Source organism: Engystomops pustulosus, chromosome 5 (assembly GCF_040894005.1).
Source record: "Engystomops pustulosus chromosome 5, aEngPut4.maternal, whole genome shotgun sequence".
Classification (NCBI taxonomy): Eukaryota; Metazoa; Chordata; class Amphibia; order Anura; family Leptodactylidae; genus Engystomops; species Engystomops pustulosus.
The window spans coordinates 8,125,659-8,143,081 of record NC_092415.1 but is presented as its reverse complement, the minus strand read 5'-3'; the positions used below and the strand labels follow the sequence as shown (position 1 = coordinate 8,143,081).

Genomic DNA, 17,423 nt, shown 5'->3' with positions numbered 1-17,423 from the left:
CAAAAGAGTGAAATCCCCATGGGTCCTTGAAGCAACCAAAGACCACTAAGCCCATTGCACCGCTCACTTTTCCGTCTCCACCCTATCTGTTACATCTGGTGTATTTGTGGAATTGACTGAACCTACCACTGCTGGGGTGATGCTGAATTCAATTCAGCAGATGTCTGTCCAGCCTGGTATTCATCCTGCGTATTCATGGAACAAGTTTCTGGTGGAAAACTCTCTGGTTAATGGGCCTTGGATGGCACCAAATTTTACACTTTGGCCCACATTTATTAAATCCCCATGCATCAGTTTTTTGTCCGACTTCGAATATTGTTCTCAGTGCAAACTGCTTGCACATGTATTTATACACTGTCCGCGACTTATTTTTATTACGGCTGTACTATACTTGGCGCAACACAAAATTCTGCACTGGAAAGGACTCCAGTCGGACGGTGAGCTACTTTTATCATGTAGTGTCCAACAGAATTGTGTTGCACCTGCAGCAAACAAAAGTTGGTGCTCTCTGCCGGAGCAGTGCAGGGAGCAACAGAATCCTGAATCTGGTGCCCCCTGCACACTTCACAGGCAAACTGCACGTAGTATAGACTGCAGTTTTTGAGAAATGTGGGCCGATCGCGTGGAGTAGAAAAAATGCCACTCGTAGTCAGTAAAGTATTATGTTTGTTAACTTGATGCTTGAAAAGTTAAATCATTACTACAAAATGTACAGGAAGGAACTGTATAACTATATAAATTTTATAGGCATTTACAGTAATAGTCTCTACCTTCGAGACCTAACTTGGGGACTAATATAACTTACTAACCAGGGATAAAATAGCATGGATTCTCAGACAACCACTACATTTGTAGCGGTCTTTCTTCCTTGATCCACTTCTGGCTTTTGTTTAAGCATAAAATATTTTAGAGATTGCTGTATAGTTATTGGAAAAAACTACCGTATGTTAAGCAACTTTTATGGCATTGTGAGAGATGATCAACTATTCATGCCAATGCTTAGGGCAAGTCATTGACAGAAAATCTGTGGGCATCAGATGCCCCAACCGTGTGCCAGCTGATCTGGGCAGGTGTACAGAGCTGGAAGCAGAGCCCGTATCATGTGAATGGGGTCTGAGCTGCAGAAGTGCAGCCACACCAGAGCCATCTGCTGCTAGCTCGGTACCTAGTGCTTTATTCAGCAGCTCAGTGTGGGGTTGGGTGTCTCGCCCTAATTACCTATTTTAAAGGGGTATTCCCACGAAGACAAATTTCTTAAAGGGAACCTGTCACCAGGAGACCCATTTTTAGCACTCCCCCAGTCCCCACAGAGCATAGTACATACACTGCCAAAGTGTTTTTGTATAAAAAATAGGTTTTACAGAAAAAAAGATGTTATATTGCACCTTTCATTAGCACCTGCACTTCTCACCTGGGAGTGGCTGGAAAGGGGCAGTTTCCCCCCCACCCTTGGGAAACTGTTCCTCCATGTGTCCTTTTCATATACAGGCGGTCCCCTACTTAAGGACACCCGACTTACAGACAACCCATAGTTACAGACAGACCCCTCTGCCCACTGTGACCTCTGGTGAAGCTCTCTGGATGCTTTAAAATAGTCCCAGACTGCAATAATCAGCTTAAAATTGTCTGCAATGAAGCTTTATTGATAATTCTTGGTCCTATTACAGCAAAAAAATTTGAAACTCCAATTGTCACTGGGGCAAAAAAAAAAATTGTCGGGAACTACAATGATAAAATATACAGTTTCGACTTACATACAAATTCAACTTAAGAACAAACCTACAGTCCCTATCTTGTATGTAACCCGGGGACTGCCTGTATATGAATAACTCCCGTCACGTGGGATTGGCTGTAGAGGAGCAGGGGGCTTCGCTAAGCCAAGTGATGGTTGTTTTCATATATTTGAAAAGTACACATGGAAGTATAGTTTCCCAAGGGTGGGGGGGAAACTGCTCCTTTCTAGCCCCTCCCAGGGGACGAGTGCCTAGTCACACAGCAGATGCTAATGAAAGGTACAATATAACATCATTTTCTGTAAAACCTTTTTTTTTATACAAAAAACACTTTGGCAGTGTATGTACTATGCTCTGTGGGGACTGGGGAGTGCTAAAAATGGGTCTCCTGGTGACAGGTTCCCTTTAAATATACTCAGGAAAACAAAATTAACATATTCTCTAATTCATTGTTATTAACAAAAATACAGAATTTCACAGATACAATTCCATCCTGTCCATCAGTCCTGGTGTACACAATTTTACTTCCCCTGGTTTCCAATCATGTATTTTCTGACTTTAGGGTCAGCAGTCGTCTTGCTTTTCTGGAGCTGAGCTCTTCTCTGCCTCTAGCCCCCTCCCCCCTGCATTCTGCACTCACGGACTTCCGGCAGCAACAACACATGTCATTGTGACGAGGGCTACGGGCAGATAAGTTCTTTAGGGAAAGGGAGATGTGCCAGATGCTAGTAAATGTTCAGGAGGTAAATGATAGTGTATATAAACCTATACACTGATAAGCTACGGTAACAACTTTTCAGCTCACAGAACTTGAAATCATAATATGTTTGCTTACTGAGTCCCTGTCCACACCCTGGAATCTTAAAATGACAAAAACTGAGTGATAGGAGCTAAAGAAGCAATAATACTCTGCATCTTCAAGTGAAGCAATATGATTTTTATTTTTTATTTTAATAATTTAAATATTCTGTTTTTGTCTTTTTCAGGGAAATTGTAGAACACATGGTATTGCATTTTAAGGGTCAAATCTTCGGAGATCGAAAGCCAGTGTTTGACGGTAGAAAAAATCTTTACACTGCGATGCCTCTTCCCATTGCCAGAGACAAAGTAAGCATCTAATGAAGTTGTAATGTGTAGACTCGCAAGTGTACATAACTTTAGTGGTTAGAGGCCACTGATCCGGCACTTGTCACACATCCTGGGGATTAGTGATAAGTTAGCTTATCCGTTGATACTGGTAGATTTATTCTGACATTTCATGTGAAATTTAGCGTTGTGGAGTGGAGGCTTTTGCAGCTTATAGTCTGTTTCTTGGTTAAGTAAAATTCCTGATAATAAAATCCACTCAATTCACTCCCAAATGGCTCCCAACAAAGGAGAGAGACACCAGGAGAGAGAGAGAGTGCCACAAATAAGTCGGCTAAGGTTTCTATATGTTGGTGTTGATTAGGCTAATACTATAAAGGCCACAGATATTGTTGCCACGTAAGCACAAACTGTGAAAGTCGGATGCTTATAAGATGCAGAGGTAAAGGATGAGGCCAAGTAGCTGCTGTCCTCTGTTATGTACCAGCAGTTGGACTCCCACAGATCTCCCCATTATCGCCTTGCAAGTGGATAGCTGATAGCATGACATTACTGGAATTATTTTTACATATTTTATTTTAGTTCCTTCAGGATGTATACATTTGCCTGTCTCTCCTTACAGCCACATTATCTCTAGTGCTTATGAACCATCTGTGAATGGAAGCAGAATCATTTGGTGGTTGTTTTTGCACATTACTGCAGGTGGAATTGGAAGTTACACTGCCGGGGGAAGGAAAGGATCGCATCTTTAAAGTAGCAATCAAATGGATGGCCTGTGTGAGCTTACAAGCGTTACACGATGCATTGACCGGACGTCTTCCCAGCGTTCCTTTTGAGACTATCCAGGCATTAGATGTGGTGATGAGACATTTGCCCTCTATGAGGTATGTGGTGTTTGATTAATTATACAGTCAAGGGACTATCGAAATTTTATTCACCAATCTCTGCAATTCTTAGGTACACGCCTGTGGGCCGCTCTTTCTTTACTGCATCCGAAGGATGTGCAAATCCTCTTGGTGGAGGTAGAGAAGTTTGGTTTGGCTTCCATCAATCTGTTAGACCATCCCTCTGGAAAATGATGCTCAATATAGATGGTAAGTTCTCAACTTTTCATGATTTAATTTACAGTGATGACTGCCAACTGGCCATTATGTATATATATGATGTTTAATCAATATTTATTTCCTGAAGGGTAGACAATGTTTATGCATTTAGCCATAGTTTGTAAATTATTTATGACTAGATGGGTTATGGCTCTTGGAAGGACTGTGAGTTTTCCCTGCGACAGGGCAATTTAGGTAACTAATCTACAGGTTTGATAATAAGTGTGTGTATGATCACTAGAGGCCTGACTGCTAGGATCCCATAAGAAACAGAAAAGAGGTGCTTCATTTATTTTTGTGACTGCAGGTACAGCTCTCTGGAAATCCTGTAGAAGTGACTGAACCATAGGCTATTGAGCAATTGCCTCCTGTACAACATTTAATATATGGGCACGATGGGCAGGTCCCCTTATTCTGATCACTAGGAATCTCTGAGGTTGGATTCCCAGTGATCAGATACTTATTATCCATCTCTTGAAGCTGGAGAACCTGGGATATGCAATGTGATTGCGTGATTGACCATTCTGTTTCAAGCTATTTTATTGTTTTGAAAATAGATATATTGCAATAAATTAATATATCATGTATTATCCCCTTCCCTTCGCTGACTTAGCCTTCTCCATTTGGGGTGGATATTTGCTGCATATTGCAGCTAACGCTCACCACTTAGACCCACAATCAGTGCTGGCACTAATCGCAGGTGTTAACATTTAGTGTCTATGGCAAAGCTGCTGTAGGCATTTAAATTGTGGCAGCACATGGATTTCATCCCTGGTCCCCGTGACGTTATATGGGTCAGGGAAAAGTTGCTATGGCAGCCTGAAGTCTTGTACAAATTCCAGGGCCTTCCAGTGGATGTCACTTACAGATCAGCTGCAAAACTGCCATATGGCAGGAGCAATCAGACTCCATAGGGTTCAAATCCACCCCCCCCCCCCTTTGTCTAGAACTGATATGAAAATAAATAAAATCATGAACATGATAGTTGCAGCCCAAAAATTCACAATCTATCAAAATATATAAACCATTATTACCGACGGTGAACCCTGTAATGGAAAATGGTGCCCAAATGTCCAAAACTCCACTTTTCCGCCATTCCAACACATAAAAAAAATTGAATAAAACAACTTAAGGTTGCACATGAAGCAATGACAGCTTCATTATTTCCTGCAAAAAAAGATGGCTTACACAGCACCGTCCACTGAAGTATGAAAAAGCTATTGGCCTCAGAATATGGCGAAATGAATTTTTACATTTATTAAAACCCAATAAAACATATAAATGTGTTATCTACCTTATTGTACCGACTCTCAGAATAAAGGGGATCTTTCATTTGGAGTGAACCGTAAAAACCATAAAAAGTTTTCACAAGAAAATGCTGCAAATGTGGTTTTTCTGTCAATTTCAACGCATTCGGATTTTTTTTTTCTCCCAGTGCATGGCATGCAATACTGACACTAGGAAGTCCAATTTGTTATGCTGAAAACAAGCCCTCATACTACACTGTAGAAGAAAACATAAAGTTAGATGTTTTTGAAGGTGTGGAGCCAAAAAAGACACATGAAAACAAAATTGGCCTGGTCATTAGGGGGTTAGTAGGTCATTTGAAAAAAATGTATCATCCTGACAACCTATTTGCTGTGAACTGTTAGGGTGAAGACACACGTGGCGTTTTTAGGCCGTTTTTGTGCCGTTTTTAGTAAGTGTGTTTTCACATCGTTAAAAACACATGCGTATTTGACAGGTTTGGGCAATTATCTTAATTCAAACTGGTCAAAAACGCATGCGTTTTTTAACGATCTGAAAACGCACTAACTAAAAACGGCCCAAAAACGCCATGTGTGTCTTCACCCTTAGAGGTGCTGCCGAATTCCTCCAAGTAGTCAAGCCTAGTCAAGTCCTTATTAGATTTGATTTACCTGTTTTGCATGTATGCTGCCTCTGATGTAATTGTGAATACGTAACATAACGGACATGTTTCTCTCAACTACAGTGTCTGCTACAGCGTTTTACAAAGCACAGCCAGTAATAGAGTTCATGTGTGAAGTTTTGGACTTTAAGAGCATAGAGGAGCAACAGAAGCCTCTGACTGATTCCCAAAGGGTTAAGTTTACCAAAGAAATCAAAGGTAACTATGAGGGTGCTTGCTAAAATAGAGAATAGTTGACATGCCTTCCCTATGGTGCATTGGGTGACTATTGTTATTTTATCCATGCCTTGCACTTATGTCGCCTTTTTAAAGTTCTGGCCAAGCCTATCTCTGATTCTTTTAATTGAACTGAAATGCAACCTGTGTGCGTGGCCTTAGGGTGAAGACACACGTGGCGTTTTTAGTCCCAAAAACGGCCTAAAAACGCCACGTGTGTCTTCACCCTTAGGCCGCGGTCACACGATCCGCTAGGCGTCCGTTCAAAACGCGACGCTAGCGCACAGGGGGCGGTCCTCGGCCCGAACGCACATGCGTTAACAGGGAAACGCATGCGATCGGCTTATCAATCGCATGCGTTTCCCTGTTAACGCATGTGCGGTCGGGCCGAGGACCGCCCCCTGTGCGCTAGCGTCGCGTTATGAACGGACGCCTAGCGGATCGTGTGACCGCGGCCTTAGAGGTTACCAGAAAGCAGTTTTACATGAGCTGGATTCAGATTATCTTGATTTCAGAGATCTGTGAGCTAAAACTTGCTCTACCCTGTATATATCTTTTCTTAGGCTTAAAAGTTGAAATTACTCACTGTGGACAAATGAAAAGGAAATACAGAGTGTGCAATGTGACAAGACGACCAGCAAGTCATCAAACGTGAGTGGTTTTATTAGGACAGGTCTTTGTTGCACTGTTCCTTTAATTTCTAGTTGTGCAATTCATTGCTTTTCTGTTCTGGAACGTGTGTTTCCCAATGAAAATGGCTACTTTTTATGTAAACTTGGCTAGTATGTTCTCTGAGACCACTGATTTTGCTGTTGAGTGCTGCTCTTGGCGCTTCTAGGGTACGTTCACGCGTGGCAGCAACACATTCGTGAAACGCATCAGAACAGCTGAGGAGATTTGCCCTTTTACACACCTGTTAAACATTGCATTTACAAAAAGCATATGTTAACATAGCGTTGACAAACACGTTCATTAACATGTGTTAGCACAATGTTAACATCTTTGTAATCGGGCAAATCTCCCTGTTACTGCCATGTGTGAATGCACCCTTTGTATTTGGTCAACATGAAGAGACTATTTTTTGGTATTTAATGCCATTCAGGGGTGGATTGTGTTGCACCTTATGAAGCATAATCTGGAGAGTATGGGCTTCAGACTTGGGAGCTTTGGCATATAGTAACCCATATGTTCCCAATTAGCTACTTTATTTTTCTATGGGCTTCATCTCGGATTCAACAGAAATCTTTTATCTGATATCAAACAAATGTAGGAAGGTACACTAGGGCCAATTGGATATTTCTTGTTATGCTTCAGGTCCTTACCAGACCATTTTTGCCTAATTGACCTGTGACATAATTAAGCTATTTGTTGTCTTTGGAAATAACCTTGTGTATTTTAAAAATTATCTATAGAAAATTTACATATTACCTTTGCTTCTTACAATTTTTCTCTGTAAGGAGTTGTATTTTGTATGTTAATACACATATTTAAAAAAATGCAAAACTGAGTATTCAGGATACAATTGTTTGGGGGCTTTCTGGGCCCCCCATGCAGTTTCTATACGGATTCTCTCTTATGGATGGTGTTCCAGCTTCTTGTAGGTGCTAGAGTTAGAAGGCTTAGTCCACTGTCAGCACAATCTCCCAGCTCTGCTGCTTTACACTGAATGAAGACTTCTCCTCCTCTAGTTCTGGTTGAATAGTTTTGGAGTCCTGGACTCCTGTTGAAATTTTATTGAATCGTATACTGATGACCTATCAGTAGGTGTGTTCGTTTTACTGCAGTTATTGTCACACAATCTACAGCAGATTGGCATGGTTTTAGTGTACTTTTAAGTAATGAAGTTAGTTCTATACTGTTCACATGGTACTCTGCCAAATGGCAATGGCCTATCTGTTGTGTATTGTGCCACATTTTTCGCTAAAATTTTCTTACTGTAGACTTGAACATAATTTTCTTTAGCCTTGTTTCAGATAAGTATGTTTGTGTAAAACCGCAATTTGACAGCATGTTACAGACCAAACGCAGCCCCGCAGAAGCATTGTGACTATATATGATGCAAGGAGTAGCTGCATCCCCATGGGACAACCATGCCATAATGTAATCTTGTCTTCAGTGTGGCACATTAGTCCCATGGGATGCAGGTACTTCTGTGTACCTATAATGCTAGGAGTCCCCTTCTTTTCTCTTAAATCTGTCCACCACAGGGTCTGTGTATCACAAGCCAAACACACATTTGAAACAAGTCAATGGGCACTGTCTGGATAAACAGCAATACTAAGAATACTCTGGGATACTTTGTAGCCCCCCATTGTAATCCTCCCAGCCTGACCTTACAACTGAGGGCTAAAAGGAATAGAGGGGCCACATAAGTTACATTTCTTGACTAACCTACAGTTATGAGTATCTTCTCATATGATAGAACAGAAAACAATCCAGCCCTAGCCAAACTTTACTGTAGTAATTAAAATCTTAATGCAAGTTTTATTTTTTTAGATACTGGTCATTTTTCTGTGGCGGTAACTTTACTTCTGCTGATTTAGCTTTCTTCTTCTTTTTCAGATTCCCTCTCCAACAGGAGAGTGGGCAGACGGTGGAGTGCACCGTCGCACAGTACTTCAAGGATAGACACAAATTAGTATTGCGCTACCCCCATCTTCCATGTTTACAGGTCGGGCAGGAGCAGAAACACACGTACCTCCCTCTCGAGGCAAGCATCTGAGAATTTATTTCTGTCTTTCTATGGGTATCTGGTGCTAATGGTCCGAACAATCTGCATCCCATACGCAGAACGCCATGCAAGGAAAATATCCCATGTTGCGTCCCATTACAGTACAAAGTTACATGCGGAGGGGTTGCTCTTTTATATTTGCTGATAGAGAGAAATTAAAGTTTCCACATCAAACCCAGGAGTAGTGTAACCCTTCACATAAGCGTCAGTAGTCACTTAGGAGAGCAGGCAAAAAACGCTGTTCATTATATTAAGAAATTTAAAAGGTCACCTACTAGCAGAGTTTCTGATGGTAGATGTCTAAACTTACCTGGCCAATGCATTTATAGTATGTGGAACAGGGTTTCGGAACGGAAGGTTGTGCCTTAAAAATAACTTCATAAAATATGCTAATGAGCCTTAATCAACGTAGCACCGGTGCAAATTGTCTGACTCTGACAAAACGCAAGTGGGAGAAAGTTTGGCCCACATTCATATACGTTTGCAATGAAACGCATGCATTTTGTTGAAAACACATATGAGTTTTTGTGTTTAAAAACGTGAAGAAAACGGCAATTGGGAAACCGACCAGAGAGTAGGGGCATGCATATTAGTCTGCATAGGTGCTCCGGTGACGCATGCTCGAGTTTTCTCAGTCTCATTAGCATAATTTTGGTTTTTATCTGCACTCTACAGTTCATGAAGTTCTCGAAGACTTGTTCCACATACTATAAAATGCATCCTCCAAGTAAGTTTGGGAATCTACCAGTAAATGCTGATGGTACGCGTCCTTTAAGGTTTGCATGACTTCACAATCCCTTTTCCTCCTCGGTTTACTGTCCGTAATACCCGGAGGCTTATGCAAGTCTATCAGTGTGTTGCCCTTATCCTATGAAATCAGCAGACTCTATTATTGGGGTTTCTTCTGTCTTTGGTTGGTCTTTTCTAAGAGATTTTCTTTCTGTCCTCATTAGGTATGCAACATAGTGGCGGGACAAAGGTGCATTAAAAAACTGACAGACAATCAAACCTCCACTATGATTCGTGCGACAGCCCGATCAGCTCCAGATCGCCAAGAAGAGATCAGTAAATTGGTAAGAGAATACGCCTCCTGCACCAAAAATAGAAGTGTTTTGCTGCTCTATCCTCAAGAGTGTGTTACCAAGGACACCCAAACCCTGTGTCAAACCCCTTGTGTATAAATGCTGGATATGAAATCTTGCCAGGGCCTGTCCAATTTCAGAAAAAAAATGGCTTGTATATTATGATAGATTATGTACAGGCAGTCCCCTACTTAAGGACACCCGACTTACAGACAACCCATAGTTACAGACAGACCCCTCTGACCTCTGGTGAAGCTTTCTGAATGCTTTACTATAGTCCCAGATTGCAATAATCATCTGTAATATGTCTGTTATGAAGCTTTATTGATAATCCTTGGTCCCATTACAGCAAAAAATGTTTAAACTCCAATTGTCACTGGGACTAAAAAATTTTTTGTCTGGATATACAATTATAAAATATACAGTTTCGACTTACATACAAAATCAACTTAAGAACAAACCTCCGGGGACTGCCTGTACTTATAATAATAATAATAATAAATAATAATTCCTATATATAGTGCACACAGATTACGCAGCGCTACACAGAGCTTGCCAAATCGGTCCCCAAAGGGGCTCACAATCTCAAAGGGCGTCTACCCCTCCTCCCCCTCTCCCACATGTGTGCTCCCCTGGGATACGATCTGAACTAGCACACGGCCATGTGAATTAGACCAAAGAAATCATAATACTTGCCCTGTTACTGTAAATGCTTTACTACAGACAAGTCTATTTCCATACAATGATGTCCTTTGGTATTTCTGAAGTCATTGCTTCTTTGTAACTTCTTGTGCTGCTCATATGACTCCATATAGACATTCCTAGAGGGGTCCCCATGAAATAAGAGCATGTGAATAGACTGTATATATATGAAAGATGACATCTTTATGCTGGGTGCAAATCATGTTCTGTCCATGGGTGACATGAATGGACCTTGCAATGCAATAATACCCTACAGTTGATGAGTCCGTGTGATTTTCTTAGTTTTTGGTCACAAGGCTGCAATTGGGGAGTGTCCCGGTGGCCTATGGACAGGACTTCCAGCTCTGACCATAGTGATGCAGTGCCCACCAGTGCTGCTCACTAGGGGTTGCATCCCCACAAATCATCTGTTTGATGTCTGGTTAACCCCCTTGATAAAAATGATATTGCACCTTTGCATTTAGTTAGTTTTCAGTTGTTGCTGCTACTGGATTGTTCCATTAAAAAAAAATGTTGTGCATTTTTTAATTCTATTTTATATTCTATTTATAGTGAATTGAGTTGTAACTTTCTGAATCTCTTTTCTTTCAGATGCGCAGTGCAAGCTTCAATACTGATCCCTTTGTCCGTGAGTTTGGGATTATGGTGAAAGATGAAATGACCGATGTCACTGGCAGAGTCCTTCAACCTCCTTCAATTCTTTACGGAGGCAGGGTATGGGAAGAGCCAAATGCTCCCTTGGTAGACATCTCCATGGTTCTTGATCTCTTTTTCTGTGTCTTGTTGTGTTTGTCTTGGCTTGTGCTTTGCATATTGGAATTGTGTATTGCAGAAAATATTACGCTTGTGTTAAAGGAAATCCTCTCACTGCTGGTTTTAATCAGTGGGAAATACCGGGCAATGAGACTCTTAGTTTTTGGAATAAGAAATTGTATCTTTAGGGGATAAAGACAACAGTGCTAATTGCTGGAAGCTTCCTATATGGAACAAAGCCCAAACTTAAGCATACCAAACCTCTTAACAAGCTTTGCATAAATCATTGAGTATAAACATGAGCAGTGACACTTTTTTTTCGATCCATTGTGAACTGTATTTTACCTTGTCTGGTGGTCTGCTGCTCTGAGGACTCTTTCTATAGTTCTCATTGGAGCACTTGGCTAGAGATTAGATGCCAAGACGTCACCCATACACTGCACACAGAATGTAAAGGGGAATTTGCGGAGAATAACTCATTCAGAATCAATACACACAGTACCAACCTAAAAACCACCTAATTTACAGATTACTCCCAGCTACAAATGGAGCTCTCTGGGGAAGGTCTGGATGCCTGTAATTTACTGTGCTTTAGTCCCAGACTGCAATGATCAACTGCAAGGTGTCAGATTTAATTGTTTATCCTTGTTCCCTTGACAACCCAAAATTTAGCAAATCCTATGGTCTCAGGGACCAAAAATTAACAAACCCACAGCACCTGTTTTGCAGGCAATGTGGGGACTGCCTGTATTTTGGTCACACATTACTTTGTGACCTTTACTGATTTTAAATAAAGCACTTGGGTAAGATCGAAGCTTACTAATAGCTACTGCAGCCTCTGTCTCTCTTCATTCTCCCCATTATATTTACAACGTGATATATTCAATGTAATCTTATAAATGTGTCTGTCTTATTCTACCAAGTCAGACACGCTGGAGTTTAAAGTAAAAAAAATGTAGGAAAATGATTTTAATAATGTGATTTTGAATATATAAAAATTAATCGGTACCCTCCCTGTAACATTGTTATGGCTTATACAAAGATTGTTGATGATTTGGGGCAGAGCTGTTAGCTCTCCATAGCTTACCCCTAAGACTAGAAGTCCAAGGCTGTGGTCAGTCTGTCAATCCCTTCTTCACCGCAAAGCACCATATGAATACAAGAGGGGACTCAAAATTACTCATTACACAGCGAACTGCAATATGCCTTTCCTTTTGTGTCGTCTTTGTCTTTTGTCAGTCGTTGTACCTCCCTTCCCAGTTGACTTTCAGAATGAAGTGCAGTTATAATAGAAACTCCATGTGGTGTAATTTTGTTTTGTGTTGGATTTTGGTGTGACGCTGCTGGACCACCTTTACAAGCATTTTGCATGCAACAACGATAGGAGAGTTTAAAGGGGTTGTCCACTTTCAGCAACTAATGTAGCTCATGTAAGGAAAAGTTGTACAGTATTCCCATATACTTTCTGTATCAATACCTCAAGGTTTTCATTATCTCCGCTTGCTGTCATTCTGTTTGTTTCCACTGGATAGAAATCCATCCGTGTGATGGACACACAGGTGCACAAACCATTTATATAATAAGGCTACATTCACACGATGTATGCCCGCCGTACCGTAGTACGGCGGGCATACATCGGCGCTGCGGAGAGGAGCAGGGGATGAGCGCAGCTCACCCCCGACCCTCTCCATAGGAAGATACAGCGCACTGTGCTGTATCACGGGAAAAGATAGTCCTATCTTTTCCCGGGCTACGCAGCGGTACGGTGCCGCACGTGTGCTACACCATACCGCTCCCGTACAGGGCCGTGATCCCATAGAAGTGTATGGGGGACGTATATCTGCCGTATATATGTCCCCCATACATGTGTGTGAATGTAGCCTTACTCTGTGAAAACAACGGCTCTTACACATGCATGTCCATGACATGACCATGGACAGATTTCTATCCACTGGAAATAAACAATGAATCTTCCTATTGAATAACGGCAGAGATCTAGAAAACCATAAAGAATTGATACAGAAGGTACATTGGAAAATTGTTAAACGTTTCATTACACAAACAATAACAATTAATTGCTGAAAGTGGACAATCCCTTTAAAGCTGCACTGCAGAACCATTGGATGGAATATACACAAGTACACATCATGTGCAGCAATTGTGGGAAACTCTGAGGGGCTGCATAAATAAACCACTGCGAGTATGTTGTCAAGCAGCTGTGCAGCTTCTAGATAGTGTTTCTTTCATGATTCAGCTTGGTGACATCATCCAGAAAAGCAACTCTTAAATTAGACATATAAAGTCAGGGAAACTGAGAGTTTAACATTGAAGTCAAGCTCTTCCTGCCTCTGAAACATCCTACCATGTGACTTATATCATGTGCCGGACTTGAGATCTGATCAATGATGTCCCTTGGATGCAGGACTATCAGTTACAGTCAAGGGGGGAAGTTTAAGGCAGGAAAAACCCTTAACGCCGCAGCCCTTTTTCGTTTTTGGGTTTTCATATTTTTATAGATCGGGCATTTTCGGACCCGACGATAATGTGTTTATGATTTTTACTGTTTATATTTATATCCGTTCTAGGGAAAGGGGGGTGATTTTGAGGTTTTAGGGGTTTTTTTATTAGAATTTTTTACTTTTTTATTTTTACCATTTTTCAGACTCCCTAAGGTACTTTAACCCTAGGGTGTCTGTACGATCCTACCATATACTGCCATACTACTACTGTATGGCAGTATATGGGGCTTTTACTCCTCATACATTACAGTGTGCTGACAGCACATTGTAATGCATGGGTTAACCCATAGACGGATCGCCGCTCCCCGATGAGGTCACGGGGAGCGACTATCTTTGGAAAGATGGCGGCAGCCATGCGCCGCCAACTTTTTGAAGCCGCCGGAGGCGATCAGCGGGAAAACACCTGCAATCGGTGCTGGCAATATGCAGCAAAGACTTACCGGCTATGGAGAGGCTCAGCCCGTGAGCCCTCTCCATGCACCCGGCATGTGACGTAATACTACGTCACATGTCGGTAAGGGGTTAAACTATCTCCTTGACTTCATAAAACCAATTTACATCTCATTTCAAAGTTGATTTTCTGGGTGATGCCACCACATTAGACCATGACAGAAGCATCATGTAGAAACTTGACAACACACTGGTGGTAGGTGATTGAAGGTCATATTCTGCAGCAGAAAAAAAAATACTCTCAATATGACAACCTGCAGCCTTAGGACACATGGTTTAGGAGACTTACTGGTTAGCGTGCTGAAAGCAGCGTCGGCTTTGAGGCTGGATTTCCACTTTCAGCTTTCTGTTGTTTTTGAAGCCGGGATCCGTCATGAAGTGAAAATTAATATATTTAATTAATTTTGATTCAGTTTCCCAAGGGAAGGGATTCTTAGTACTCTTGTTATATATGATGCAAGTATACCCTGTGGGGGGGAAAAAAAACCTTATTAAAGTCCAGCACAGTTGTCTGAAGGGACTACTCACTTCATATAAAACTTGGGTGCTTGGAGCCCCTTCCCTTGGCTCATTGTTTGGTCCTTGAAGTGTGGTCACTATGCAGTCTGTGTCTCAGACAGAACGTGGTCATCTGAAATAAGCCCAAGTCTAACCAGCGTCCAGATAAACTCTCCAACTATTCTCTAGTGCAATCCCCTTTCTCACGCTCTTGCTTTCGCTGCGTCGCCTTAGTGTGTTGAATATCGTTGCTTTATTCTTAGTTTCCTTGTGTCTATGAGTGCTCTTAAAACATTTTGTTATATAACTTTCAGAATAAGGCCATTGCTACCCCTGTGCAAGGTGTGTGGGATATGAGGAACAAGCAATTTCACACCGGTATTGAAATAAAAGTGTGGGCCATTGCTTGCTTTGCTCCTCAGCGGCAGTGTACAGAACTTCACCTCAAGTAAGTCTTTGCAGATTTTTATTTACCCCCCTGATATCTTTGTTATATCCGCAGAATTTCATTTTCTTACTCAGTTTCAATTTCTTATTTTCATAAGCAGGGCAGAATTTTCTTTCTTTTTTTTTTTTTTTTTCAAAAACTTGCATACATGAATTATACAAGAAATATTTCTCATGCAGGATCTGTCATCTTTCCTGGTTTTTAGGGAATACTTGTATTTCACGTACGGTCTGGAGCTGCTCACTTTGTGTCATAACTCTTTGTATCTCTTTTTTTTTTTTTTGTTACTCCTATAAATTTGAGTAGTTGGCCAAGTGGTTCTAACCTACGGCGGGGCAAATGAATTTGCAAGTTCCGTGGCCACAATTCTAATTTTTATTAGAACTTCTAAATCGCTGATGGGAGCGAGGAAGCTAACATCAGAGCTGGGAGCACCCAAAATGTTCCAGCTATAGTGTCACTCATTGAGGAGTGTCCCTGCACAGTCTGCGGGTTGTATCTGACTGCACAGCGACGCACACAACTCCATGCATATTGTGTATTGTTGGTGCTAACTTTTCTTTGCCTTCTTAAATAGGACTTTCACTGAACAGTTGCGGAAGATATCTCGTGATGCCGGTATGCCCATTCAGGGGCAGCCATGTTTCTGCAAATATGCCCAAGGTGCTGACAGCGTGGAGCCAATGTTCAGACATCTTAAGAACACGTACACTGGTCTACAACTGATCGTTGTAATCCTCCCTGGGAAGACACCGGTCTATGGTGAGTGTTCTATATTTCCTCTTTAGTGGGAATAAGGAGTAGGGTCATAATCACATGTCAGCATTGTGTATTGGTGTCTGGAAGCCAAAACTAGAATTGTAGACCGCACAAAACTGAGGTATAAAAGACAGACTTATTGTGTGTTTTTTTTTTTTTCCGTCACATGCCCTGATGGATAAGACTTGACACTTGAATAAGATCTATACAAAGTCTCCAACGTATTCATTGTAATTCAATTTGTTTCAGTTGCTATCACTCCCACCTTTCTGCTTCATTGTGGGGGAGGGCTTTTTACTAATAATGCTAAGTGTTTAATCGTGATCTTTTTATTATAGTGGTTGCGCAAAACGCGATTAACATTACTGCAGAGGAACTTATGAATAATTGTATTGCTTTTCAGCTGAGGTGAAGCGCGTTGGAGACACTGTGTTGGGGATGGCAACGCAGTGTGTGCAGATGAAGAATGTGCAGCGAACCACGCCACAGACCCTGTCAAACCTCTGCTTAAAGATTAACGTCAAATTAGGAGGAGTCAATAATATCCTCTTACCCCAGGGAAGGTAAGGATGCAAGTGTAAAATCTGTGTAACCCAAGAAAGGCTGCATCAAAGAAGTCATAGCTCTGTGCATCTCTTGCCTTATTCTTTTACATACATACATATACAGGCAGTCCCCGGGTTACGTACAAGATGGGTTCTGTAGGTTTGTTTTTAAGTTGAATTTGTACGCAAGTCGGAACTGTATATTTTATAATTGTAACCCAAGCCAAATTTTTTTTGATCTGTGACAATTTTTATTACGTATTTAAATTTATTAAGATTTTTATAACATTAAAAGTATCAGAAGGGAAGGGAGGTAAAACAATGTGAAAGGAATCATGGATACCAAGTAGTATCCAATATGGGGGGTTTACAAATAAGAGTAACAACAAATTTCAGTTTGAAGAGAAGATACAAAGCAACAATAAAAACAATGATACCATAAGTTGTCGCACAGTGTTACTGTGGTTATCCAGAATATCCTTATTTGCCTAACGTTCTTAATCAGTAAGATCTCTGTGATAATTTGATTTTAAAAATGTTGGGTTTTCATAACAATTAGGATACAATTGCAAACGCCTTTGATAGTAGGGGACTGCCTGTATATATACCTAGAAGAGAAGTTTTTGTTCTTTTAACTTGTTTTTAATTGCTGATTTTTATTTTTTTTATTATCCTAGACCTCCAGTGTTTCAGCAGCCGGTCATATTTTTAGGAGCAGATGTCACACATCCTCCCGCAGGGGATGGAAAAAAGCCTTCAATCGCAGCGGTAAGAATGTACTTTGTATGATGGATATCTAGGTATCCAAATTTGTTTCCAAGACAGACCTGGATTGCTTGTAATACATGTTGCTGACTTGTCTGATTCT

General features: G+C 41.1%; 1 protein-coding gene across 4 annotated transcripts in view; it reads left to right on the top strand.

Annotated features, from left to right (window-relative positions):
• The window catches only part of AGO2 (argonaute RISC catalytic component 2), a 52,610-nt gene that overhangs the window by 21,403 nt on the left and 13,784 nt on the right, over window positions 1–17,423 (top strand). Inside the window, exons 3-14 of one of the 4 annotated variants that reach the window (XM_072151130.1) lie at window positions 2,720–2,840; window positions 3,522–3,703; window positions 3,777–3,913; window positions 5,916–6,050; window positions 6,632–6,719; window positions 8,631–8,778; window positions 9,753–9,872; window positions 11,175–11,324; window positions 15,118–15,251; window positions 15,829–16,013; window positions 16,414–16,573; window positions 17,233–17,323. In XM_072151130.1, coding sequence (XP_072007231.1) covers window positions 2,720–2,840; window positions 3,522–3,703; window positions 3,777–3,913; window positions 5,916–6,050; window positions 6,632–6,719; window positions 8,631–8,778; window positions 9,753–9,872; window positions 11,175–11,324; window positions 15,118–15,251; window positions 15,829–16,013; window positions 16,414–16,573; window positions 17,233–17,323 — 1,651 coding nt within the window. Of the gene's footprint in view, window positions 1–2,719; window positions 2,841–3,518; window positions 3,704–3,776; window positions 3,914–5,915; window positions 6,051–6,631; window positions 6,720–8,630; window positions 8,779–9,752; window positions 9,873–11,174; window positions 11,325–15,117; window positions 15,252–15,828; window positions 16,014–16,413; window positions 16,574–17,232; window positions 17,324–17,423 lie in introns of all 4 variants that reach the window. The other 3 variants (XM_072151129.1, XM_072151132.1, XM_072151131.1) reach the window with 3 other exon arrangements.